Below are 26,576 nucleotides of genomic sequence, written 5' to 3' on the forward strand. Positions count from 1 at the left end.
CTGGTTGAGTTAAATTACTGCTGTAGCAGGGAGGAGGACCAGAAAAATACAGACAAGTCTGTGTTCTGATAATGTAGCAGGGGGAAGGGTTGGCATAGCAGAGATAAAACTTAACTGAAACATGAAGATGGTCACTAGTACTGGGGGAATGGAATCGCCAGTGAAATCAAATGCAGCCACATGGGGGCTGAGCTTTGCGTTTTGCTTCTGTAACCTGCTTGCAAGGGTGTATAAGGTGAGACCCTTTTGTTCTCGGGCTCAGCCTTTGAGTCAGTGCCAGCACAATAAAACATTGCTTCCTGCTAAACTGCCTTAGTGTCCCACATCTCAGCTTGAGATTCCCGCAACTCTGCGGGATTCATACCGACTATGTTTCACTTTGAAACAATTTTAGGGTTGAGTGTTTGTACAATTATCACATTTAGAAACTGATGCACCTTTAAAAACTTGGTATAAACTGTTGTGCAGATTTAAAGTAATCAATGTCATTCCCTTGATAGTAAAATAAAGCACAATAAAGCGCTATTGTTCTTACATCCTCCCCTCACTTGCATGAAAGATTGGTAGGATTGATTTGTGTGTTTCAGATAACCTGGCAAAGATGAAATTGTTCTACCCAATTATGATAATTCTGTGAGAGAGAATTTTCCAATGTTAAGAAACATGTGTGGGCACTGCTCCATTCCTGACAGGCAATTTTTCTCCTGACAACTTCACGTTAAAATTTCAACTTTTAATCTTGGGGCTCAAACTCTAATTTTTACAATATGTCTAAGCTTACCAACACTCCTAACTAGCATCTAAGAGTCAACGTAGGCTTCATGATGCTAAGCCCTTAGCAGACCATGACTTCAGACACCATTCTAAATACCAGACCCGCCTTGCCGCTAGCAGGCAATTTCCCGCTCCCTCTGCGCAACGCTATCGTTGCTCCTGATTGGTGCTCGTGGTTGTCAGTCACATAGAGAGGGCGGGGTTAAACGAGACGCAGTGGTTCTTGCGTCATCGCGGAGCGACGACAGTAGAAGAGGGAGGGGCTGGGGTTGCGAGAGCACCTCGGTAGTGGTGGGCTGCGGCGAAGGTGTCATGGCTGCTACCACGGAGCTCAGTAGCTCGAGTAGCAATGACAGGAACCTGGAGCGAAGCAGCAGTCCCCACCTCTCCCGAGAGGTGCTCTGCGAAATCTTTCGCTCCCTGCACACCCTGGCTGGACAGGTGAGTGGGAGACTGGGAATAGGAGGCCTCATCTAGCGTAGGTAGCGGGCAGCGGAGGCCTGTTGGCGGTGGGGGACCGGGTCTGGTATGAGGCCGGGAAGAAGCGAGTCCCAGCCCAGCCGCGTCGGATCGGAGTGAGGACTATGGCTGTGCCAGTGTAGCCCGTGACTGGTTTCAGACTAAATTTTGTCGCTTCTGCCCTTCCCGAGAGTGAGCGGATGGTCCTAGAAAACCCATGAGACCTGCGCCGAGGAGCGCTCGCGGGGAGAGAGTGAAGGCGCAAAAGCTGCCTGCAGGGTGGAAGGCGCCTAGCGCCTTTTTCCTCAGATGTGTGCGTTGTAGAAACCGGTGGGAATTTTTTTGAAAAGCGCCCTCCGCCTTTTGTGGAATGATGTGCTATTTTGACTCACTGATTTTTGCTTCTTTTTTCCCTCTGGCCATTGTGAGCATCTATTACTTTTTGAAACGGGCAGAAAGTAAAAGGAATTCATCTAAAATATTTTGGATGTAAAGTTGGATGAGTTACGCCTGGCCGATGCTAATTGCATTAGAACTGTCTTTGAACTATTAACTACTTTGCCCGATAAATAGAGATGTCAGTAAAATTGGGTTTTTAAAAATGGGCTCCTTATACTCTTTGGTAAAGGCGTTTCATGATGTAATTATCAACGCACATTTTACATGAGAAACAAGAGTAGGTTTGCAGGCTTTGAAAAATTTTTTCTTAGGTATCCCATAGATCTTTCGTAGGTCATTTTCTACTTTTTGGGCTTGTACAAGAACATTAGTAGACACAGCAGGCATTTGTGTCACTGATAATGATGAATTCCTAAGAAAACAGAGCGTTTGGTGAGAATTATTTTTAAAAGCCTTCGGTGGATCTTTTAAAAAGTTCTTTCAATATTTAAAAAAAATGATTGTTGTGACCTACAAATGTAAGTTGTAAATTTAGTTTTGTGTAATGAAGCAATTATTAATAGACTCTTCTAAAAGGTGTAAGTTTTAAACTCAGTTGTTTATCAAGGATTTACCAAAAAAAACTATTTTTTTCAGTCTTAGGTACTTTTGATTGTTGTTAACATTTCAGTCTTAAGATCCAAGGCCTTTAAATGATGTAAAAGTTAGAGAACTTTCTATGGCATGAACACTGGAACTTTAAAGTTTATTAGTGTTCTAATGTCAAGATGGAAACATTTATATGCTCACTTGTTACTTACAGACGTTCTTAAAAATTACATTAACAATTTAATCATTTGAAGTATTTACATACTAAATTTTTCACTCATTTAAAATTTTAAACATTCTGATAATCCGAAAGTTCAAATGAAGAAGTGATTAAATTTTATTTATGTCACCTGTCAAAAATGTTTAAATATTTGTTAGTTTTCTATGACACAGTGAAGGGACCGTCTATGTAAGTGTGAAAAATAAGATTGTTTCGTCAATTAAATGGTAGCCATTTTGGTAATGCTCCATATTTAAGAATGAAAGTCAGAATACCATACTGCCCCCCGGGAGTCAGTATTTCCTTCTGCAACAAGTTTAAAGGATTTTTTAAAATGTAGGTTGTAATATGCCTAAGTTTATCCTAAGTATTGTTAGTTCTTCTCAGTAGGAAACAAAACTGAATGTTAAAAAGTATTTTTTACTCCACATTGCAAAATTTGCTAACTTTAACCTTTCTGTTTGCCTTTGGATGGCCCATTTTACCCAGCTAAAGACTTACTGTTACCTTGGAGTCTCATATTAATTTTATGACATTTGTACTGAAAATGTATAGTTAAGTAGTCTATATCGATAGCATGTTAATGAAATTTTTGAGTGACTGGCTTACTATTCCAAGACCCAAGGGTAAAAATGCATAGGATTCATCCTATTAATGGGGAATTTGTTGAATGAATAATTGGATATATTGGGATCATTTCAAAATTAATTTGTGACATTATTATGTAGTTTTCTTAAAAGATACAGTATCCTTAATTGCACTTTAAGGCTTACATAATTCTGCTGAACGGACATAAGAATAAGATCCAAACATTAAGGTTTATTTTCTACAAGTAATTTTTCTGTAGAAAATGTTAGCTTTGCTTTGGTTGAGGATTTGCCTGCTTTTTCCCAAAATTATATTCATAAATTTGCCATAATGTACTATAGGTATCTTGGAGGACTGTAAAAATATAGCAGTGGGTTGTTACTGCCTTAGGTAAGTTGTAGCCTCACAAAATCTTTATAGGCATTAAAATAATATTCATTAAGATTAATGTGTTAATCTTTATGTAAAATCTCAAGTAACTTAATATAAACTTATCTTTGCCAGTGCAGTCTGTGTAAAATTTCATGTTTGTTTATGCCTGTCAAACATGGTCTTTAAATACTTCCTACTCAATATAGTACCTAATATACCATAATCTGGAATGTCTTTGATTCCATATGCAGTGATTTTTGTTTTTGTTTTTGTATCATTAAAACTCATAAGATCTGTATTTGAGCTCATGTAAATTTCTTTGTTTTATCAAAAACATGACTTTTTTGAAAAATGAATTTTTAATAAACACATAATTAATAAATTATTCCTGAAAAATACGATGTAATTAATTTGATTCCACTGTGGAGTATATTCTTACACTATGCTATAAATACATGTCTCTAGAAAAGTTGATGAGGTTCACTTTTACTCAGCCAATTGGTTACAGATGGAAGGTCTCACTGTAAAATTTTCACTGATTTTGATATTTTTATATTCAGGTTCTTGGTAGCTTTCTGGATATGATTTTGTTCAAATAGACTACCAACTAACTGTAAGAAATTTTTGAGTAATAAGAAGTCACATCTTACTAGAAAATACTCTTTAGCCAAACCTGAATATTCCATCCAGTTTCTGGCAATTTATTTCACTATTGTGGAGAAGTATTTATTTTTCAGTTTCAGACTAGTATAGCAAAACAGTAATTTTTATTTGAAGTAGATAATCATGTTGCCATTTATCTCTGGACTTTATATGTGTGAATAATCTTGATTTTTAAGTTATTTTAAAAATAGGTTGAAGTTGAAAACAATTAAAAATTTGATTCAGAAGACATCAGAATAATGATGTATTTCAGGTATAAATTTGTGTATATATATTTAATAAGAAGAAAGGCATATATTAGAACTTTTTAAAAACCGTTGTGCCTCCTCTGTCTGAATAGGCCAATCCTATTTTGGACCCTATCCAAAAGTTTTTCAGATAATGAAGTATCAAAAGAGCCTTCATCTTTTTATCTTTTGTGAATGGTTTAACCTTTAAGATGGTCACATTACACATATCTAAGAATAAAATTAGAATGAGATGTCATTTCAGTTTTTGTATTGTTTTTTATGAAACTCTACATCTTTTTGACCTTTTAAAATGATAACTAGGCAGAGCATTTTAATGTAGCATTAAAAACTTGCTAACTGAGCAAAATAGGCATGCGTGTTAGTCCATAGAAATCTTATTTTTGTGACAATCCCAGACATACAGCTTAATCGTGTAATTTTTGTGATGTTGCTGGTTTGCCCCTTTGAAGCTTAACCTCAAAGATGATGTGGTGAAAATTACAATTGATTGGAACAAGCTCCAGAGCCTCTCCGCATTCCAGCCTGCATCGCTCTTTAGTGCACTTGAGCAACACGTTTTATATTTACAGGTAAATTTCTTGTTAGAAATGTTAACTTTATATTGAAAATAGGAATTAATTGTGGTTAAATTAGCTGGAGCATTTGTCAATTCTATCTTATCACTACATTAGTAGTGTTTTTAATAAAAGGTTACTTACATCCAGATTGGATCTAAATCTGTTAATTTCGGTAGTGATCAGGACAGTTAGGGAAATACAGCTCAATAGGCCGATATGGGTGAGATTGAATGAATGCAGTTCTATTCAACTCTAGACTTGTGCTGAAAATTCAATACAGTTCTATCTATGGTGGGTTATAATTAAGCAATAAGACACGGCAGGTGTGTGTCATGCTATGATAATGATTCCATGCCTTGGGTGAGTTTGGAGGCTCATGGAGTGCTTTCAGTGGTTCAAGAAGTGGCATTATCCCAGCATGACACATCCTGGAGTGTCTATTGCAATTAAACAGTTTCAGCATAGTTTTTAAAAAGAAAGTAATTTCTGTGACATTAATGTCTCTTCTTAGTAAGTAGCCAGTCACTATTTTATCTTTTCTTTCCTTAATAGTTTGAAATAATTCATCCTTGATATTAGAAGTCAATATTGAATTGTTATTTATAAGAGTATTGTTATATTTTTAATATTGAGTTCAATATGACATTGTTGGTTGTATTGAACATCTCTAATTACAATTGATGTAAGTTGTAGTTTATCTCTAATCAAAGTATAAAATGTGAAGGGTCAGAAAGATGAGTAGAACTATTTGGATTGGTCACTTTCCTGTGATTAAGGTGTTACAAGGTTTCAGAACAGCATTTTGCTATAGCAAACAATGGAAGCAAAATTGTAGGTATGAAAAACATCGTTGGAATATTGGTAAGTATTGGTATGTTTTGACTAAGGGGATTAACATTAATTTTCAACCCTGCATTCAATTATTTTCTAGGAAAAATTAACTGTATTGCATGTTAAAAGTAATAGTTAACCCTGTTTTTAAAGGGCAGAGTAATGAATGAGCTCTGCAACTCCAATGAGACCTGGTTGGGGGAGGGAGGGTGGAATGGAAGTAAATGAGTAATATAATTTACATTGTATAACAGGGCCTTTTTATCCCCACTAGTATAGTGATAGGATTTATCTGCTTTCAGCTATGGATCTTGGTAGCTTTTTTCTTTTTCCTTGTTCAGTTTCTTTTGTAAAATTTAATTTCAAGACCTTAGAAGATACCTGGCCATGTCAGGAAAAGCCTGAGTGTTCACTCAGCATAGCACCTATATATTTCATGTCCATGCTGTTTCATTCACTTTGGCCAACTGCAGTTTCAAGTGGAGAATCTCCAGTGATACAGCGATAATGCAGGGCTTTGCTGAGTGAGAGCACTGGCTCTCCTGTTGAGGAGGAAAAATACTAAGCCTTAGTGCTCTGAGGAGGCATTTGAATGACATGTTAATTAAGTGGCATTGGTGCCAGAGGCTGAAGGCTTTGATTTGGCACAAAATAAAAGATGAGTGACAGAATGATTTCCTCAAAGAAAATTTTAAATTTCCTCAGGTTTTCTTTCTCTTTCTCTCTCTTTTTTTTTTTAAACAAATATATAGCAAATGGTAATAGTCACAATAGCAGAAATCAAAAAACACTTGCATGTGATCAAACCTATGTGTATCCTTCTACTAGCTTTTTATATTTAATAATTGATATTAAATATGTCACTTACTTAGAACACAAATTTACATCATAAAGACGTAATTAATTTTGGTTAGTTTGAACCCAGCATATGAAATTGTGTTCTTCTCAGCCTTTTTTAGCAAAACTTCAGCCTCTAATTAAAGAGGAGAATTCAACTGCTGTTGAAGAAATAGGAAAAACAGAAACGGGGAACAAGAATGAACTAAATCCCACATTTCCCATTGGTGACCTACAAGAGGAAGAAAAGCACAAAGATTGTGATTTAGGTGATGTGAAAAAAATCCATTTTGATCCAGAAGTAGTTCAAATAAAGGCTGGAAAAGCAGAAGTAAGAAGTTTGGTGGAGGAGGGGGGACATTACCATTTTAAGAAGTCATACAGTGTTTACCTCTTAAAACATTCTTCTTGTTTATAGATTGACAGACGAATATCTGCATTTATTGAAAGAAAGCAAGCTGAAATAAATGAAAACAACGTCAGGGAATTTTGCAATGTTATTGATTGTAATCAAGGTAACTACCTAGAAGTTAATTTTCATAGGATTTTTTTACAGTTCTATCTTTCATTTTTAAACAATAACATTAAGAACACAATTCAGTTTACTTCACAGGTTTTTAGTTAGTAACTGAGGTAGTGAAATTTCCTTCTGTCTACTAGCGACTATGTTATAGAACTGATTTTCATTTTGGTTCCCTAAAAAACAAATGCTAACATAAAAAGATGAATGTTAAAAAAAATATATGAATGTTTACCCACTGAGAAGATTAAAGTTCTTTTAGGAAATGGAGGTGAAGTGTGGAATAGCCAGGTTGTTCGTTTCACCATTATTGAGCAGCATGAATTTCAAGCCTGTAAATGTACTTATGAAATTATGATGTTACTACCAAAAGTGAATTCAGTAAAGTTAATAGCATTCCTCAAGAGGGAGCAGTTTTCTCATTACTACTGAGTTAGGTGAAATGTTATGTCACGACACAGCCAGTTCATCATGAGTTTTATGCTTTTTTCCTTTCTCTCATAGTGGATACATTTGCTGTTTTTTCATCAGATTCTCCTTTCCTCTTCACTTGATGTTATAGTACATTTATAGATCTGTAGGTATGCTGCAGAATACAAACTGTTACATAGCACTGCCTTGCTCATATTCAGGCATCCTAGTGATAATCAAAGTAAGTAGTTCTTAGAAGAAATTTGAAGGGTTCATAATTGGGATGAACATTTTTCTTGTTGCCACTAATGCCTATGGGCTAATTATTATGAACACAGAATTGTCAGATGAACCTAAAAGTAGCTCACATCACATTGATACACTGATTCCTTTAATGGCATAATGTAGGCTCTGTTTGGGTCCTAAATTCAACTTTTTCTGCAGTTAACTTTTACATCTGTGTCTCTAAATTTGGTGTATTTTCCCCTTAGCTTTTCAGAACATGTACCACAGCAGCAAAACCCAGGTACTACAATCCAACTGCAAGCAACTCATGAGAGAGGGTTTGTTGAGGGAGCAACCACATGTGTCACTAATGTTATTCCTCTGTTCTCCCTGCTAACTCTATTATTATAAACCACCAGGGGATAGAAATTGACAAGAATTGAAATGCTCAGCAGGATTCCTTGGCCCATTCAATCCCTTGCTGACTCAAAACAGTGCTAGCAAGAATTGCTGTGGGGAGTGACTAGCAGTCATACATTCAACACACCATGTTGAATTTCTTGCTGATGGGTCAGTTAATCTACGTATTTGGAATATAGCTCTGGAATGGATGATAGCTTCTTTTTTAACCCCTAGCCAAGTGAAAAGGTAGAAAGAGAATAGAGAAACGCTGGCCCTTTAAACATATTTTGAGGTTCTCCCCCTCCTCCCAGGAAAAAAAAGAAAATGACTCTGTTTAGTCTCTAGGTATGAAAGATGAATGGATTTGGAATTTTATTTGCACAGTTTGACTTTATCAGCAGAATTGTTAAGGAAACTTAAACGAAAAAATGTACCTTAATGTGTTAGTGTATTCCTTTAAAGACCTCTCAATTTGACTGAAGTATAAGCAAAGGATTTTTTTAAAAACTCAAATTTCATAGGAAAAAGAGAATTGTCTTTCAGTATCTAATTTACCATCCTTTTTTTTTTTTTGCAAAATAATTAAAGGAGTTTTACAAAAAGTTTACTGCCAATGCATGGTTTTACTAATGTTATTTCGCGCATTAATATATATTGTTACTATATAGTGTTGTAGATTGCAAAATAAAATATATTTAAACATATAATTATATTAGTATGTAATAATATAATTACATATGTCGTATGTAATTATATATTATGTTAATGTCTTTCTAATTCCCCCCCTTTTGTAATGTATTGATACCTAATTTGAAGGAAAGTATACTTTTCAGCTTGAAAATTTGGAGGATAAATTTTCACAACATGTATTTCCTGACATTGCATTTTTTGAAAGCTGTAGGATGGGAAAAAGGGAAAAATTCCTAATCACAAAAGTGAACATTAGAAGTCTAGATAGAGTAGGAAAGTATGTGTTGTCCATGATGTTTCAAGGTCTTTTTTTATCAAAACGTTAATTTTATCAAGATGTTAAACGTGTAATTAATCTTTATTAGATATTCCCTAATTTGGCCAGTCATGCTGGGGTTTTTTAAGAGATATTTTTAAAATATACTCCAGTAAAAATGAGTTCTGTTTTTATGATGAGGTAGTTAAAATTAGTACTCTATATGAGTTATTTTCCCCAAAGGCTCAAATGTTTTTTGGGGATTTTGACTTTTGTTAAAAATTATATGATGCTACTTAATGTTAAGGACTTTTCTGTATGCAAATCTAAACATTAGACAAAAATATTAGAGGTTATGGTTCATTTTAGAAGATAAAGGTTACTCAATTCTATCCTATATGTGATGGTAATTTATTATTATCTCAAATTATATTCTCTTATGAGTAATATTATGAATTATTGGAAGTTTATCAAAATCTTATACATCTGTAATTAAGAATATATATTTAAACTAATATTCATCTGAATTCTCCTTAGAAAATAGTTGTGCAAGAACTGATGCCATTTTTACCCCTTACCCTGGATTTAAAAGTCATGTAAAGGGTAAGTAACTGCCACATATATCTTTGCTATTGTCAGGAGTTTATTCTAGACTATTAACACAATTGTTGTAGAAATAACTTTACTATCTAAATTTTGTTTAACACAAAACAAAAATACTACCTTCATTCTTGGGCTTGTGGCTACTTTATGAAAAGGATATAAGGTACTGAGGGAAACACAATTTCTGTTTTGAAATATAAATTTACACAGGCCTAAAAGTTTCTTAACTTAGTTTCTAGAGTTGTGAATACATATGGACCACAGACTAGACTTGAAGGAATTCAAGGATCAGGTCATAAATCTACCAGCATGCTTCGAGACTGTGGCAATCAGGCTGTGGAAGAACGACTGCAGAATATTGAGGCTCACTTGAGATTGCAGACAGGTAAGCAGAATGTTAGGTGGTGCCCCACAAGTGGTAAAAGAAATTCCAGTTTACTTAGTCTCCAGATTTTCATTGAACACTCATTTAAACCATTGTTCTGGCTGATACAAAAGTGAATAAAATATTATCATTGCTTTTAAGGAATTTACACTTTTTGTTATTTATGCTTTTCTCGTCTCACACTTTTTGCCACATTCTATAATTTGAGAAAGTGCTTGTAGATTAGAGACAGGTTCCATATAGCTCCTGTGAAGTCACAGCTGAAAATTCGTGCAATTTTTTCCTATGACCAACTGCAGAACTTAACCATTACCACCTCTGATTCTTATCACCCATTCTGTTAGATACCAAGTATTGATAAGTGTGGTCCTACTCCTCAAGGATCTTTTAGTTAGCATATAAACAAATAAATGCTGTAGAGAAAATGAACTAACATTTATTGAACACTATTGCCAGCTAGACTGCAAGTGTTATGCATATGTTAACTTAGTATTGAATGGTACTCTTTTGAGGTATCAGTGCTGTTATTATTGCACAGATAAGGAGATTGAAGTTTGAAGAGCTCAGGCAACATACCTAAAATAGTAGGAACGGGAAATCCAGTCCAGATTTACCTGGCTAAATCTTTTTACCTTGCCATTTAGTCACTTAACCAATAAGATCCTGTTGGTTCTGCCCTAAATATCTCCCAAATCTACCCACTTCTGTCTGTCTCCACTGCTTCTTCTGTAGATGAAGCCAGTATGATCTTGGCCTTGGCTGATGGAAGTATGTTAGTTGCTCCATTTGCCACTAAATTTCCTCTAAATCATTATTCACCCTATGGCCACATTCCTTTTTTTAAAGCTCAAATCTAGTCTTGTTTCTGCCCAGCTAAAAATTCTTTAGTGGGGTTTTTTTTGTTTTTTTGTTTTTGTTTTTGTTTTTTGTTTTTTGTTTTTTGTAGCCCTTACATGCATACCAAACTTAATATTTATCCATTTATTTAACAAATAGTACTAAGTTCCTGTACTGTTATAGATACTGAGATGATATCTGAATAAAAATTCTATCTGGGGGAGATATTTATTATTATAAATAATACTTGTTTAAAATATTTTCTTAAAATTTATTATAAGAATGCTACAAGAGAAGGCTAAAGATAAAAGCAATTTGACCAAGAGAAGCAAAAAAAGATTGAGATCAGAGGAAGTTGTGATTTTGTTTATTTATTTATTTATTTATTTGTGGCACTGGGGTGTGAATTCAAGTTCTCATGCTTGCTAGGCAGGCGTTCTTACCTCTTGAGCACTCTGCCAGCAGGAAGTTGTAATTTTAAATGGGATAGTCCACACCCATATTTCCAGCCAGTCTCTGGGTTTCCTATCACCTACTCATTTTGCTGCCCTGTGGCCTGTGTAACTATCCTTCTCTTCCTGATCCCAGACCAGTGTGGATCCCTGTTTTATATGGCTACATAGCACCTGGTACTCCTAGCCCTCCTTTAAAGCAGTTATTGAAGTTCTGTTTAATGTCCCTGTCCTCTGCTAGATAGTAAGGTCTGTGAGAGTGGAACTGTGTCTGTCATGTTCATTACATTTGTAACCTAGTGCAATGTCTGGCACAAAGCAGGTATTCAAATGTTTATTCAATGAATATTTGGGACACAAAATTATCATCAGTCTCTCAGAGGAAGTCAAGGGATGGCATCCCTGATGAAATGATGTTTAAGACCTTACAAGATCAGTAAGAATTTTCCATGAGCCAGGCATCCCATAAAGAGGGAATAGTGTCTGCAAAAAATGATAGGAGCACAAAATACATTTCTGAATCTAGTCTATCTGGGGTATTTGCTGAACGAAGGTAGAAAAGATAAGAGAATGAGTGAATCTTTGAGGTAATAAGACATTAGCATTAAGAATTAATCTCCTCTTCCAGTAGTAAATGAATTTAAAATGCAACTGTATAAAAGGATTGACTGGTTTAAAAATGTAGTTAATTCTTTTGGGGGAGAGGGGAGGAATCTGTTATACACTCGCTATGTACCAAGCACTATTTTAGGTATAAGGAATACTAAGATGAGGTAGTCAGTTTCTGGCTTCAAAGACTTTATAGTCTAGGTGGGATAAAGATTAAAGAAGTAGAATTTCAAAGGGTCAGTGAAGAAGGGTATGGTGGGGGCACAAAGAGCCTCCCTGTGAACAGGTTCAGGCAATTGTCTCATGAACCCATTGACCCATTGAAACTTAAAACTAGCTCTTGAAAGGTACATGGGTAAGGCAGGGGACATTCTAGATAAAGGGAACAGCAAGAGCAAAGTCAAAAGAACAAGTTACTTAATTTACCTTATTTAGGAGCATAGTCAAGGTCCTAAGATAAAGAACATATTCTCAAACAAAGCTGGAAAGTTGATTCTTTTGATGTGATAATTTACCTGTATTTTTTAATGGCGTAGTGAGTGTGTAATCATGTGTTGATTAAGTCAGTAAATAGAGTACTTGCTCTGTGCCAAGAGTTGTAGTCTATGGCCTACACAGCCATATTCCCACTGAAGAAATATAAAACTCTGCCTTCTTGAAACTTGCATTAGAATGGAGAGACAAATAATAAAATAGACAGGATGTTAGGTGGTAATGGTATAGAAAAATTAAGAGAGAGAGGATAGGGAGTGCTGGGTAGTGGGAAGTAGTAGTACTGGTATTTTTTAAAGGATTGTCAGAGAAGGCCATATAGATCAGATAACTCTTAAACCAAGACCTGAAGTTGGCCAGAGTAAGCCTTGAGATTGTGGAGGTACAGAGAACCACAGCTGGTAAGGCTGTCAGGGTGCTTGGCCTAGATAAGTAACAGATGAAGGAATCAGGTGGCTGGAACTGTATATGTCTGGTGAGAGTATAGAGCCTTGTAGGCCATTATAAGGGTTTTAGTTATTCATCTGAATGAAATGGTATGGTATTTAAAGGGTTTAAAGAGAGAAATTACATGATCTAGCTTACATGTTAAAATATCACTGGCTTCTGGGTTGAGAATACACTTAAACTAAGGCAGAAACTTGGAGACCAATTTCAAGGTTGTAGTAAACCAGAGAGATGTAGTTTACACAAGAATGATTGCGATAAGTGGTGATAAGTGGAAGAATTGTGGATATAATCTTGAACTTGAAATTTAAGTGATCTTAATTTACCACCTTCCCCCAAAAGATTGTGGTAAAGCCACTTTTCACATTCTTCTAGGTCAAAGGAGGAGATATATCATGTTGGGAGAAACATAATTTGAAGAAATAATATGACATATTGCAGTCACTGCATTGAATTGTCATTTGTCACTATACATTTTTCTCTTCCCAAGTAACTACCAAAACCTGTAAGAAATACAAATTGTTCTATACAGAAACTATTCACTATCTTGTCAAGTGAATTTAATATAAAACTAGCAATGTAGGAAGCATAAGTGGGGTTTGGAAAGAGGAACTGTAGTTTAATTAGTTTCATAGTATATAATGTGAAACCATGAGCTAAGAATTTCATTTTGTTTAACTTTTATTTGTTTTCTTAAGTTTAAGTATTTCCTTTTTTGCATGTGTTTGCATGATATTATAAGAGTAAAAATTGTAAGAAGAATTATTCATTAGTATTTCAGAAATTGTTTTATTTTTTTAGGTGGTCCAGTGCCAAGAGACATTTATCAGAGAATTAAAAAACTTGAAGATAAAATCCTTGAATTGGAAGGCATCTCTCCTGAATATTTTCAAACTGTAGTAAGTATAAGTGTCTTTTAAAAATAAAGCTCCATTTTATTTTATGAATTTTTTAATTGTGTAACAGTTCACTCATTGATCTATATGTGAAACACTATTTCAATAATTCAAAGATAAAGAGACACAATTGTATGTGTAGAGGACTATCCAGTTCTTTAAAAATGCGGATTCTGAGGGCTAGAGATGTAGCTCAGTGATGTAGCACTTGCCCAGTACATGCAAGGTCCTGGGTTCATTATGCCATTTTCATGGCATAAATTAGGCTGAAAAGTAGCTGAGCCTGTGATTCTGAACTGCCCTCTTATAAAGCAAATGCTTCCTCTGAGGACATTGATCTTATCAGCTATCCTTCTGGCTCTTCAATCCCTTTCCTCCCAGACTCTTTCCCTCTGCCCATAGTCACATTTCTCTATACTAAATAAGCTCACATCTCACACTGTCACTTTACCTTAACCACCAGACTTTTTGAAAGACTAGTCTGTATTTGTCTAATTCCTTAATTCTCATGCATTCATTCTTACATTCTTTCCCCCTTTTTCAAGAAACATTAACAGTGTTGTGCTGATAAGTATCTTCTTTGGCATATCATTTTCAAATAAACCTGAGCTCATTCTGTTTTCCTTAGTCTTTGTCTTCTCAGGTGGTAATATATGTACTGCTCCTGAGGTGGTTTTTTTGGGTTTTTTGTTTGTTTTGTTGTTGAGACAAAGTCACTGTGAAGCCCACACAGGTCTCAAACTCAGTCTTTCTGCCTTAGCCTCCCGAGTGCTAATAGGTATTGCAGGTATGTTCCAGCATATCTGGCTAGTTTTTTGTTGTTGTTTTGTTTTTAAAGCAGTACCATATTAGAACTAAAATAATGTAAAAGTGAGCTTATACTAAAACTTTCTGAGAAATTATGTAAAATATCTCATATTGGCATGAATCATGTAAGTCACTGGTGGAATATATTTAAAATTCCTTTTTAGTAAAAATTATAGATTGGATAACAGGGGCTGAAGCAAAGATTAAATAAGAAGATACCAATCAAATACTTAGCACACTGTCTAGCACATGATAAAACCTGCATTTGTTTAATTTCAGAAACCATCTGTAAAGTAGCTGTGTAACAGTCAATTTCTCTGGACTTCAGATGTCTAATTTTAGAAAATGGGTTGGTTGTATTGCTATTACTAAGGTTTTCCACATGTAGGATTTAGTCTTTAAATTTTTCTTTCCAGAAAACTTCCTACAACAGTCTACCATAAATTTTCCCAATCAAGCTGCTTTAATTACAAACCCCCAAGAAGGTTACTTTTCTAGTTCAGTTTCATACCTTATTAATTCTTGTTAATAATAGAACTGATCTTAGAAGAGAGTATGGTAGTATCACATGCTTCCAGTGAGACCTTTCTTCATCATTTATCTCTTCTGATTCTAATGTATAAAAGCTTACAGAGACTTAGTTAACATAATAACAAGTCCTCCACCTCATAATTTTGTGGGGTTTTTTGTTTTTATTGTGGCTCTTCTATACATACAGGCTAGAGTATTTGGTTAAAAGAGGAAGAACTTGTCAGATTGTAGAGGACCTTAAAACCAATGCCTAGAAGCTCTAAATCTGTTTCTGGCAGGGGAAGTGGGGATCTTTTATAAGCATTTGAACAGGGAAATGACTTGTAAAAACAGTATTTAGAAAGATTTAGCCAATACTGCTATAGAAGAACTAAGGATAAGGAGACAGCATTAAACTAGCTTAAATATGAAGTGACGTCCTGAAAGAGAGATATAAATGAGAATAGGAAAGAATAATGAAAATAGCAAAGAAAAATTGACAGATACTGATGATTGCATGTGGAAAGACAGAACAAAGATAAATCCAGTTTTTTGTTGGAAAAATGATGCTGTCATTGATAGTATTGAGAAAGTCAAGAGTGGGGGGGGTTTTAAAGGAATATAAATTTGAAGTCACTAGAGGATAGGAAGATAAAAGTATGAGGCAAGCTTTTTGAGATGTAGAACTTAAACTTGAGACAATTGAGAGAGTTTGTGTTGAGGGACTAGCTTAAACACCTAGGGGTGGGAAGAACACTGCTTGATGAACCTGACTGGAAGGGCAAGAAGAATTAGAGATTTAGACAGAGGATTAGCCTGGATCAGTTAGGCATTCAGAAAAAGAGGAATGATGGCAACCTTTGATAAAACTAGTGCTTTTTATTTATTTTTGGTGGTACTGTGTTTGAACTCAGGGCCTTGTACTTTCTAGGCAGGTACTCTATCACTTGAGCTATAGCCCTAGCCCTTTTTGCTTTTGTTATTTTTCAGGTAGTCTGCATTTTTTATCCAGGGCCAACATGGACCACAACCATACTACTTAGACCTGAATAGGTGTGCACTACTACATCCAGCTTTTTTGTTGAAATAAGTCTTACTGGCTTATTTCAACATGCTGAAATAAGGCTGGGCTGGCCTTAAAGCAAGATACTCCCCATTTCCACCTTCCAAGTAGCAGGAATTAGTGCTTTTAAAAAATATTTCCAAATTTAAAAACAGTTTATCTTTGTTTAGAAGAAACATTCTGGATTGGTGTTGCAAGTGACACATCCAGATTAATAGTGAGCTACAAGGAAGCACAGAACTGAAAAAGTTTAAACATTTCAGACTAAGTTTGTCCTTCATACCTATGAACAGATATGGCACAAGCCCAAAAGGAAAGAAGATTTCATACTCACCCTTTCATAACAGAATGAGCGAGTCCTCTCTAGGAGTGGCACACCTCCCTTGGAATAGAGCCAGCTCAAGGATTGTCCTTATACATGAGAGGAGTTGATTGAACACACTGTATGCTCCACAGAGAACATAGCACATTGTCACCCTCCTGTCCTCAGGCTGAGAGTACATGTATGGTAATTACATAGATTTACATATTTGTCCCTGACATGGGAAAAGAGGAGACTATATGGAGCACAGTCCTCTGCCTTCTAAAGTTAGAACATAAGAAAGTTGAGCCCATTAAATCTTTAAGGCTTGAACTTTTGATGGAAAGTGAACCTCTGAACCCTGAAAAGATGTTAATTGAAAGGTGTTTAGATTCACATGTACATGAATTTTAAACAAGGGGAAGCTTCCCAGAGTTGAATAGAAGCCATCATGGGTAACATTGAAGTACAACATAAGAAAAGGTGAACATTAATTTTAAAAATGATGTAAATTATATTTGTTTCATAAAACCAAGCTAGGTATATAAAGTTCTTTTCACTCAGTTAAACTTCTAAAATAAGTTATAATGTATGCAAAACAGAAACTTAGAGCAATATTTGCTGCATCTTTTAATATAATTGTTCTTTTTTGGGGGTAGTGGAACTGGGGTTTGAACTCAGGACTTTGTGCTTTGCAAAGTAGGAACTCTATCACCTGAGCCATGTCTCCAGTCCAGTATAATTGTTCTAAAGATCTAGAGCTTAGGTTCTCTGGATGTGTGTGTGTATAATCTTTTCATTGGGACACAGGTATTATAAATGTAGCTGTAAATTACTTGCCAATTTAAAATAGTGGGAGGGAAGAAACCATTTTGAATGATCTTTGTGCAGTTGTTTCCCTAGAGTGCTCTACTCACATATATTTTCTCAAGTGTCAAACCTTGTTAAAATTTCCACCTTTTATGCTGAGATGTCCTTATACCCAAAACTAATTTTAAAGTTAGTCTAGTGTGCCCAGAGTAGATGTGGTACCTCTTAAGTGTTCTACTTGTGAAAATATTCTGCTCAAATCTAAAATAAGTCCCAGAGACTCATTTTATTATGTTTTTAAGTCATTGATCCACTGATGTTCTTATTCTCCTCATTCTGATTTTCCATGTTGTTTCATGATAATAATAATCTGGTTGTTTAATGACATAGAAGCTATCAATATTTTATGGGGAAATGGTTATGACAACAAAGGGAAAAATATTTTTATCAAGTATATAAAAGAACTACCCCTTTGGAAGGTAGGAAACTGAGCAGTGGACAAGATAAATGTTAAAACCCTGATCTTTCTGTAGGCTCCATCTTGCTTAGTTTGACAAAGGAAGGAACATATTTATCTAAGCTCTATTATCCCATACATAATAATTCTATACCTAATGGTTTCTTGTTTATTATAGCTACAGATAACAGGCATACCTAGATGTTCTTTGAATCAGCTTTTGATACAAAAGAAAATGAGTTTCAAACTGTTTAAATCTCAATGATCAAAATTGCTCGTGAGAAAGTTTTGCTATTTACATTCAGTTTGTCAAATATATTCGTTTACTAATTTTCTATTCAAAAGCTTGTGATGTTGTGAAAAGTAAGAACAAAGTGTAGAAAGAATTCATTAGATCAAGTTTTAAAAGACTAGTAGTTTGTTGCTATGAATGTTGTCAGCTTCAACTACAAGATACACTGCCCCCACCACCAAGTATAGAGATTGAACCCAGAGCTCTTGCTTATTAGGTATGTTCTCTACCAATGAGCCATGTTTTTCCAAACCAGCTACAAGAAATTTGAGCTGGCAACAAGCATGTTCTACCACCATGCCTATAATTTCAGTACTCAGGAGGCTGAGGCAGGAAGATCCAGAGTTCTAGGCCAGCCTGTACTAGACAACTAGACCCTCTTTAAAAAAAAAAAAAAGGAAGGAAGGAAAGAATGGACTTATGCAATATGGAAATTATAAAATAGGAAGCCCAGTGATAACACAGTCTTCAGGGTTAACTGATTCAGTGGCTAAGTCATGCTTGGTGCTTGCTTCTTCCCCTGGCAGATGACAAGATAGCACTTTCAAGTGTCTTATCCAGATATAACTGTGTCCGCAGCAACTGTTTTTTTGTTTTGTTTTTGTTTTTGTTTTTGTGGGACTAGGGTTTGAACTCAGGGCTTCATGCTTGCAAAGCAGGCATTCTGCTGCTTGAGCCACACCTCCAGTACATTTTGCCCTGGTTATTTTGGAGATGGAATTTCACTAACAGTTTGCCTAAGCTAGCGTTGAACCTGGATCATTTTGATCTGAGCCTTCTAAGTAGCTAGGATTACAGGCATGACCCTTGGAGCCCAACTAGCAACTGTCTCTTGTGAGTGATTTGTCCCAGAAGTAAGGAAGCATTTCCAGAAACTCCTTAATCCCCAGCAGACTCCTTACCCATTGACCAGAATTGGGCCCATTCCCGTTTCAGTCACTGACAAGACTATTGGGGTGGGATCAACATTCTCTCGAGTCATGTGGAAGCATTGGATAGAGAAGTTTACATAGACAACCACAGTGCCCATAATAGTCAAGGATGTGTGTATGTGTGTTTTCACTCCTTGGCCTGTACACCAAATCCATTTTCCTCTGTCTCTTGCTGCTTCATTTGTTTTTATGTCCCAGGATGGAAGGGTTTTAAAAAATCCTTTTTTAAAAAAAAAAAAAAAAAAAAGACTAAGTAGAAAATCACAAGAGCATCTCTTTCCACCTCACTCAGGCTCAATAGAAGCTTGTAATTAATGGGAAAGTATATTTGCCAGGGATAAGCATGTTGCTGCAATGTTATGTACAGTATACTCAAAATATCATCATTTTAGAGGACAGCTTTCAGAATATAAGAAGGAAGGTGTCAGTTGCAGATAAGTCTTGGTAAGTTTGTCAACTTTGTATCTGTCAGGGTTCTCAAAGGCTGTCTGGTGTTTTGCACAATGTTCTATAAAGGAAATCATGCTAACATTTTCTAAACATTGATCATTTACTGCTTTTTCACTTTTAAACTAGAACTTCTCTGGAAAAAGAAGAAAAGTTCAACTACCTCAGGTAAGTTGAGTTACTGCATCTCATTTTGACTTCTTTAAAACCTTGATGAGGTTTATACCTTATTAATAAAAGTTCCTACTGTGAGTGCTTCTTAGGTTTATAAACTGGTAAGATTTAGAACAGAAGAAATAGTAGTATAAATTAATATACTTGAGTCAGAGTTATTTAAAGGGTGTATAATAATTCAAAGGGTTAAATGAATATAAAAATCTGTCCTTTTTTAGATAATAGAAGACTATCAGTTACAAAATACTTAAAAATTCTATGTACTCAAGTAACTTTAGTTTCCTCTCACTCCCACTTTTGTGGAGACTACTAGTTAGTAGGTAAATAAAATAAAAAGGGTGTTAGTCAGAGGATGACTTCAGCCTACCTCTGTCCTTTATTAATTAGTTGAATCTTAAATAATAAGATTTTGCTAGACTTCATGATGGTGATATAAATCTAAAGTTGGAGGAATTTTTTTTTAATTGGCCTATATTTTTAAAAAAGAGTAGCATGTTACTGTAAAGTTTTGAGTAAATTGAGAACAGCCATTGTTTTTAACAGAAGTAGTTGATTGCAGTTGATCCCTCACAAGAGAATTTCTAGGTATTTTAAGCAGTTAAGCTAATCTTACAATTTAAATTTTTTTAATTATTACTTGTTTTGACCACACTTTTTTTTGGTTACAAGCTTTTACTGTTCTTTCAAAGTACAAAAGGTTCAGGAAAACTTGTCATTAGGAAAGAAAAAAAAAAGAAGAAATATTTAAGCCTTGTTATTTTTATGCCTTTAAATTTATGGTATAGTCACTATACATAGTTGTTCAGTTTTATAATTATTTTTGTGAGGAAAAAACATTTTATCAATTATTGAATATTTTAAACATTTATAATTCATTTAGCACTTTATCTGCATTAAGACACTTCAGAGTCTTATTCAGCAATTTGTGTTCTTATTGTTTATAGCAGAACTATTCTCTGGCTGAACTTGATGAGAAAATTAGTGCCCTCAAACAAGCCCTGCTCAGAAAATCAAGAGAAGTAGAATCCATGGCAACTCACCACCTTCCGTGAGAAACTCCTCCTCATCCTTGTCATTTTCCTTTTTTTATGTACCTGTGTGTAACTTACACTGTAATTAATTAAATGGTAGGTATTTATAATGTAAACTTTCTGTGAAGTCAAGGTTTATTTTTAAAGCTTGCAGCAAGTAATCTTAAAGTATTCCAATGAGTTTTGAAATAATGAATGCATTCAAAATAGCATTATTGGACTTTATTTCCTTCTGTTTTAAAGGAGGTATTTGGAATTTGAAAAACTTAATTTGACAGTACTTTTTTTTTTTTGATGGACCACAAAAAGGAAGATTATTTTGATAGCGATATTTAAAAGGACTTTATATTTGTAACATTGGTTAACTAGTTTATCAGTTTAGATTACTACTTTGCACATCGTGGGCATCAAACAAAAGTTTATTTACTGAAATGAATTTTAAATGCATGTATAAAATTTATTTTTCAAATGTCAATATTAATGTAAATAAAATAAACAGTAGGTCTAATTTTATTTCTTGGCTGTGTGACCTTGAACAAGTTTGTGCCCTAATTTTGTAATCTGTGAGAGGGTAATGATAATAATAGAACCTCTTCAGTGATTGTTACAGAGAATATGTGAGATCATGCATGTGCAGGTTTTCAAACTGTGCCAAAGGAATTACTTGGTAAATGTTAGCTAGTATAACTGTATAAAACCTGGTCTATCTTTGGACAGTAGGAAAGATGTTACAAATGTTATTAAATGAAAAATTTAAAAGAGGCAACAGCTACAGTTATATCTAAAATCCTTCATGGAAAACCTGTTCAAGTTAAGAGTTGTTTAATTACAAGAATCTAAAATCTACCTCAAATCTCTTGTAAATGGGGAGTTGTTTAAAAAAAAAAACGGAAATCTGAAAATTAAAGGAAGTATAGCTAAATCTAATAGGATCTAGAAAATCACTATTAGTTAATCTCTTTCTGTGTCTCTGACTGTCCTTGGCTCTGTGTCTTTCTTATTTCATTCCCCTGCTGTCCTTGTTTTCTGCTCTCCCTCTTCCTTGTTCTTTTGGTCTTAAATATAATCATCTAAGAATCTAGTGTATTCTCTCTTTGTGGTCTGGTTTTTCTAGTCCTCTCCATTTGAGGACTCCTTCACATTTCTACTCCTGCACATGGAGTAACATGTTAGTCCTGTCTCCATAGCCTCAGCTTGTTCTGACTTTGACCAACTTTGGTGAAGACTCTGAATTCAACTCTAGAACCTCACAACTCCCAAGAAGCACTTCGTACTTTCAGTCTTTGTAACTCTGAGCTGAAATTCTAGATATTAAATATGACTGAGTGCCATCATCAGGTATCTCAGTCAGTTGTGGTCAGGATGATAGAGTAGAACCTCTTTGTAGGAATATGCAATACACATACAACTTTGACAGCCTTGAAAATGTAGTCACGTGGTTTTAAAAAAAAATGGCTTTGGAATCATTCCCCAGAAGTAGATGTAGGCTAGGTCCACTCCACTAATGTATTATCACTGTATTTCAACTTCACAGAGAGGAGTTGATATTCTTGTCTAACATGTTCCAGTGTTATAGATGCAGCTACATATGCCAGCTCCTCAGTTTCTATCTGATATCATCCTACCAGAATGACATCCTCCAGGCTTTGTGGCACATTGTACTACCAACATACCACCAATATAGTAGGGAAAACAGCAGTAAAACTTACTAGAGAAGGAAGGAGTTTGACTTGGAAGTAGGGAAGAAACCTAGAAAAATAGGATCATATAGGATCACTGGTCCAGACCTCTAAATTCCATGGGACAATTTCTTGACTTCCTTGGCAATAGAGTAAGTTTCTAAGTCGTGTCTGATAGTCCTAACATCTACCCATTAGAAAGATTTCCTGTATCTGTTATCTTTCGGGCTTGCTTTTTTTTTTTCTCCCCATGCCAGGCTTGAATAGGTTTTCTTTGCCTTTAATCTGTAGCCCCTCTCCCTCAGGTATACCAAAAGCCAGACATTTGATCTTTTTGATAGACATATTAGTCAGAGTACAGTGATAACTCATTATGATTATTTTCATTTTCCTGAAAATCAGTGAGATTGAGCATTTTTTATGAACTTGATAGCCATTTTTAATTAGGCTATATTCATTGTACAGGGGGCATTCTTTGTGACAATTCCAAGTAGGCTTATATTGTACATTGATTAGATTATCCCCACTGTCTCCTCCTCAACCCCTTTTCTACCCCACTTAAAGCAAGTTCAAGAGGTTTCTCTTTCTATTTCATATAAGCATATGAAGTCCATCAACCCCCTCACCTTAATCTCCTTCATTCCCCCTCCCCCTCCCAGAAGTTCCCTCCCTCCCACACACATTATGCATATTTTACAGTCCTGTCTTTCATTATTAATAATTAAGTCAGTGTTCATAGGAGTGTCTCAATGTATGCCTACTGTGAGCATTCTTTACTTTGGTCTACTCAACCCCTGCCATTGCTCTCCCTTACCCCTTTACCTCCCACCACCCCCCACCCCCATTTTTCAACAGCTTTCAGTACATATCCTTATGTCCGCTATTTTCACAAATGTTATGTTTTACAATATTCCTGATTCTCTATCATTCTCCTTTTCTTCCCTGAGTTCCATGGAGTAGTTCCATTATTACAAATGTGTTCTAATAGGAGTTTATATACAATCATGTTTGTTTTTATGTATATGTTTATCTTTTGGATCTATCTGCCATGTATGAGAGAAAACATGCAACCTTTCTTTCTGAGCCTGGCTTACTTCACTTACCATGATGTCCTCCAGTTGCATCCATTTACCTTCAGACCACATGTTGTTATTCCTTATAGCTGAGGAAAACACCATTATGTATATGTATATACATTTTCTTGATCCACTCATCAGTTGTAAGGCACCTGGTTGTTTCCATAGCTTGGCTATTGTGAATAGTGTTGCAATGAACATCAGTGTACAGGTGTCTGTTGTATCCTAACTTACATTCCTTTGGGTATATACCCAGGAGCGGTATCACTTGATCATATGGCAGTTCTATCTTTAGCTTTTTGAGGAATCTCCATACTGATTTCCATAATGGTTTTACTAATTTGCAGTCCTACCAACAGTGTATAAGTGTTCCTGTTTCCCCACATCCTCACCGGCATTTGTTCTTTTTGCCTTTGAATATGGCCATTCTAACAGGTGAGATGAAATCTTAGTGTAGTTTTGATTTGCATCTCTTTTATAGCCAGGGAAATTGAGCACTTCTTCATGTATTTACTAGGCCTGCTCTTCTAAGGGGCATTGGAGAGGAACCCTTTGTACACCTCAGTAAATACTGTCTGGAGCCAACATCCTTTTCTATTTGAGTCTGGAACCTGTGTTAGAGGCCAGGACTTAATACCATGTTAGTGTAAGGGACATAGCTAACTTCGAGTCCTAAGGTTCTTCTGGTGATAACTTCCCTAGAGTTTTAGTGGGCTTTCAATCATTATTGAATGCACCACTGACTGAAAAATGTGACCAGGAATTTCTATAGGATAAATTTCACCAGGTTGCCTAATGACCATTCCTTTAGAATTTTTGTTATTTATCTTCTTTTCTTACTCCCATTGTTGCCTCCTAGTGGCCTTGTCCTCAAGAGAAAATAAGGAATGATTGGAAAGAGGCTTGCTTACAGGGCAAGAAGCACCTCTTTCCTAGTCTGTCCCTATGAAGCCTTCCCCTTGGCAAGTTATATTCCAATCTATGAAAATATTTCACAAGGGGTTGGAAGGGTTAGGGTTGAACATCAATATGTTTATCCCATTAAAAAACACCGTTCTGTGGGTTTGTTTCCAAATTATTCTGGCTAACTGCTAGATACTCCCAATAGCTAGGCTCCTCAATTTTTCAAGTTCATGAATAATATCTGGACCTACTCTTTAGCATCTTCAGCAGAGAAGATTTCTCTATGAATCATGACTTTCCTGCTTCTTCCTGTTCAAGGCTTGGGCTTCATGGTGCTGCTAGTTCTGACCTAGCTCTTTGACTCCCAGGGTCCTTTGTTTTTCTTATTTCAAAATATGGAAAAAGGAATTCATATTCTCAATGTTGGTCAGCTGTGCACTCCAGAATAATTACCTCTGGCTTGAGTAATAAGATCTCCAAGAACAAATATGCCACATGTGCCCAGTCCCTTAGGGAATGAAGAAAACGTCCAACAAAGAAACCATGGGCTGGGACCTCTGACCTTGCAAGTGAGACTGATGAACATACAGTGAGCCTTTATAAAATTTTGTTCCCTAAGAAATACATTTTTTTTCAGTGATATTAACTGAAAATGTCTTATGATCCTAGAGATAACATCTGTGTCCACTGGATAAGATTTTAGTTTGGGGTTTCTTTTTTGAGGAATTGTAACTATAAGAATTAATAGTGTTTAGTCCTTCTTAGGTATCCTCCAAAGTACAAGTTTTACTTTTTAAAAAATAGAGTAAAACTCATATCTTGCCATTCCCATATGGATTCTTTGGGCTCTTATAAGATATATTCTGGGATCTTAGTGATTTAATTTTCTATATCTTTTGAAACATTTTGGTATTTCTTTATCCCAGGAATTATTTAATCATTGCCAATCAGTTGTTCTCAACTATGGTAGAAGAGGGGAGGAACAATGAAATCCCTTAAAATGAATCCTCATACAGTCCAAAGTATTACACCATCTTTCCTGAAAGTCTGGAGAGATACCATCTTTAGAGTCTTGTTTCTCCTTGACCCTTTTAGCTTTTAAGGAATATAGTTATATATAGTTTCATTTTTTGGCCAATACTAGAAGAAAACAGGAATTTGCATAAATATTAAAAGAATCAGAAGATAAATGCAAAGAAACAGGACAGTACTCTAGACCCTAGTGATGGTGGTAAAGCTGATCACATAAGCAAATCTCACCATGACTCTTCAGATGCATATGCTAGATGAGTTTTCTCATACTCAATGAGTGAACCATATGTTTCCAAGTACAGTGCTCTCATCCAGGTACTCAGTAGGAAGGTCTTAATTATGCAATATTTGTGACAAGGACCTGGACCATCTAGTTTTGCTAAATGAATGTTGTGAGTTTCTTTTATGATGTTTATCGCCCCCAAATTTTTAGAGAGTACAGAGATTTCCTATTTCCCCCTCCCCCTATACATACATTGCCTCCTCCATTATCAACTTCATCTGTAGCAGGGAGGAGGACCAGAAAAGAAACAGACAGGCTGTGTTTTGATGAGACAGGGTGAAGGGATGGCAAAGCAGAGAGAGAAAACTTAAAGAATTAAAACATGAAGGTCACATAGCACTGGGAAAATGAAATAACCAATAAAGTCACATGCAGCCACATGTGGATTGAGCTTTGCTTTTTGCTTCTGTAACCTGCTTGCAAGGGTATATAAGATGGTAAGACATCTTTGTTCTCGGGGCTCAGCCTTTGGACACGAGTCCTCTGAGTCAGTGCCACACAATAAAGTGTTGCTTCCTCCTAAATGGCCTCAGTGTCCCATATCTCAGCTTGAGGTTCCCACAACACATCCACCAAAGTGCTACATAAGTGTCATCACCCAGAATCCATAGTTTAGGATAGATTAGGGTCCAATCTCAGTAGTGTACATTCCATGGGTTCAGACAAACGTATGCTGATATCTAGTATTATAGTATAGTCTTTTCACTGCCCTGAAAATCCTCTGTGCTCCACCTCTTGATCCCAGCTCATTTTCCCACTCAACCTGACAATGGTTGATCTTTTTTTTACTGTCTCCATAATTTTGCCTAATTTTTCTATGAACCTAAAATTGCCTTTACAAAATTCTTTTTTTTTAAAGAAAAAAAAAAAGTAGGGTCCTTTTCAAAAACAATATCCTTGTAGGATAAAATGCTTTAAATGTTACTGCTTATTCTTAAAACTTGCAGTTTTTAGTAAGCACAGCACTGAGAAATCCAATTTATTAAAATACTAGGATGATCTTTACACCAGTATA

At 35.5% G+C, this 26,576-nt stretch overlaps 1 protein-coding gene across 3 annotated transcripts; it reads left to right on the forward strand.

Annotated features, from left to right (window-relative positions):
- Positions 1 to 1,022: 1,022 nt before the first annotated feature.
- On the forward strand, positions 1,023 to 26,085 carry Mbip (MAP3K12 binding inhibitory protein 1). 3 transcript variants are annotated; one of them, XM_020154171.2, is made up of 9 exons: positions 1,023 to 1,215; positions 4,764 to 4,883; positions 6,652 to 6,870; positions 6,958 to 7,054; positions 9,581 to 9,646; positions 9,879 to 10,031; positions 13,670 to 13,767; positions 19,513 to 19,551; positions 20,502 to 26,085. In XM_020154171.2, exons 1-9 carry the CDS (start codon positions 1,087 to 1,089, stop codon positions 20,607 to 20,609), a joined length of 1,029 nt encoding a protein of 342 aa, XP_020009760.1. In that variant the 5' UTR covers positions 1,023 to 1,086; the 3' UTR covers positions 20,610 to 26,085. The 3 variants fall into 3 exon arrangements, with proteins under 3 accessions (XP_020009760.1, XP_020009761.1, XP_073924242.1); XM_020154172.2 differs by having other exon boundaries at positions 20,505 to 26,085; XM_074068141.1 differs by lacking the exon at positions 6,652 to 6,870.
- The last annotated feature ends 491 nt before the right edge of the window (positions 26,086 to 26,576 follow it).

This window comes from Castor canadensis, chromosome 3 (genome assembly GCF_047511655.1).
Source record: "Castor canadensis chromosome 3, mCasCan1.hap1v2, whole genome shotgun sequence".
Classification (NCBI taxonomy): Eukaryota; Metazoa; Chordata; class Mammalia; order Rodentia; family Castoridae; genus Castor; species Castor canadensis.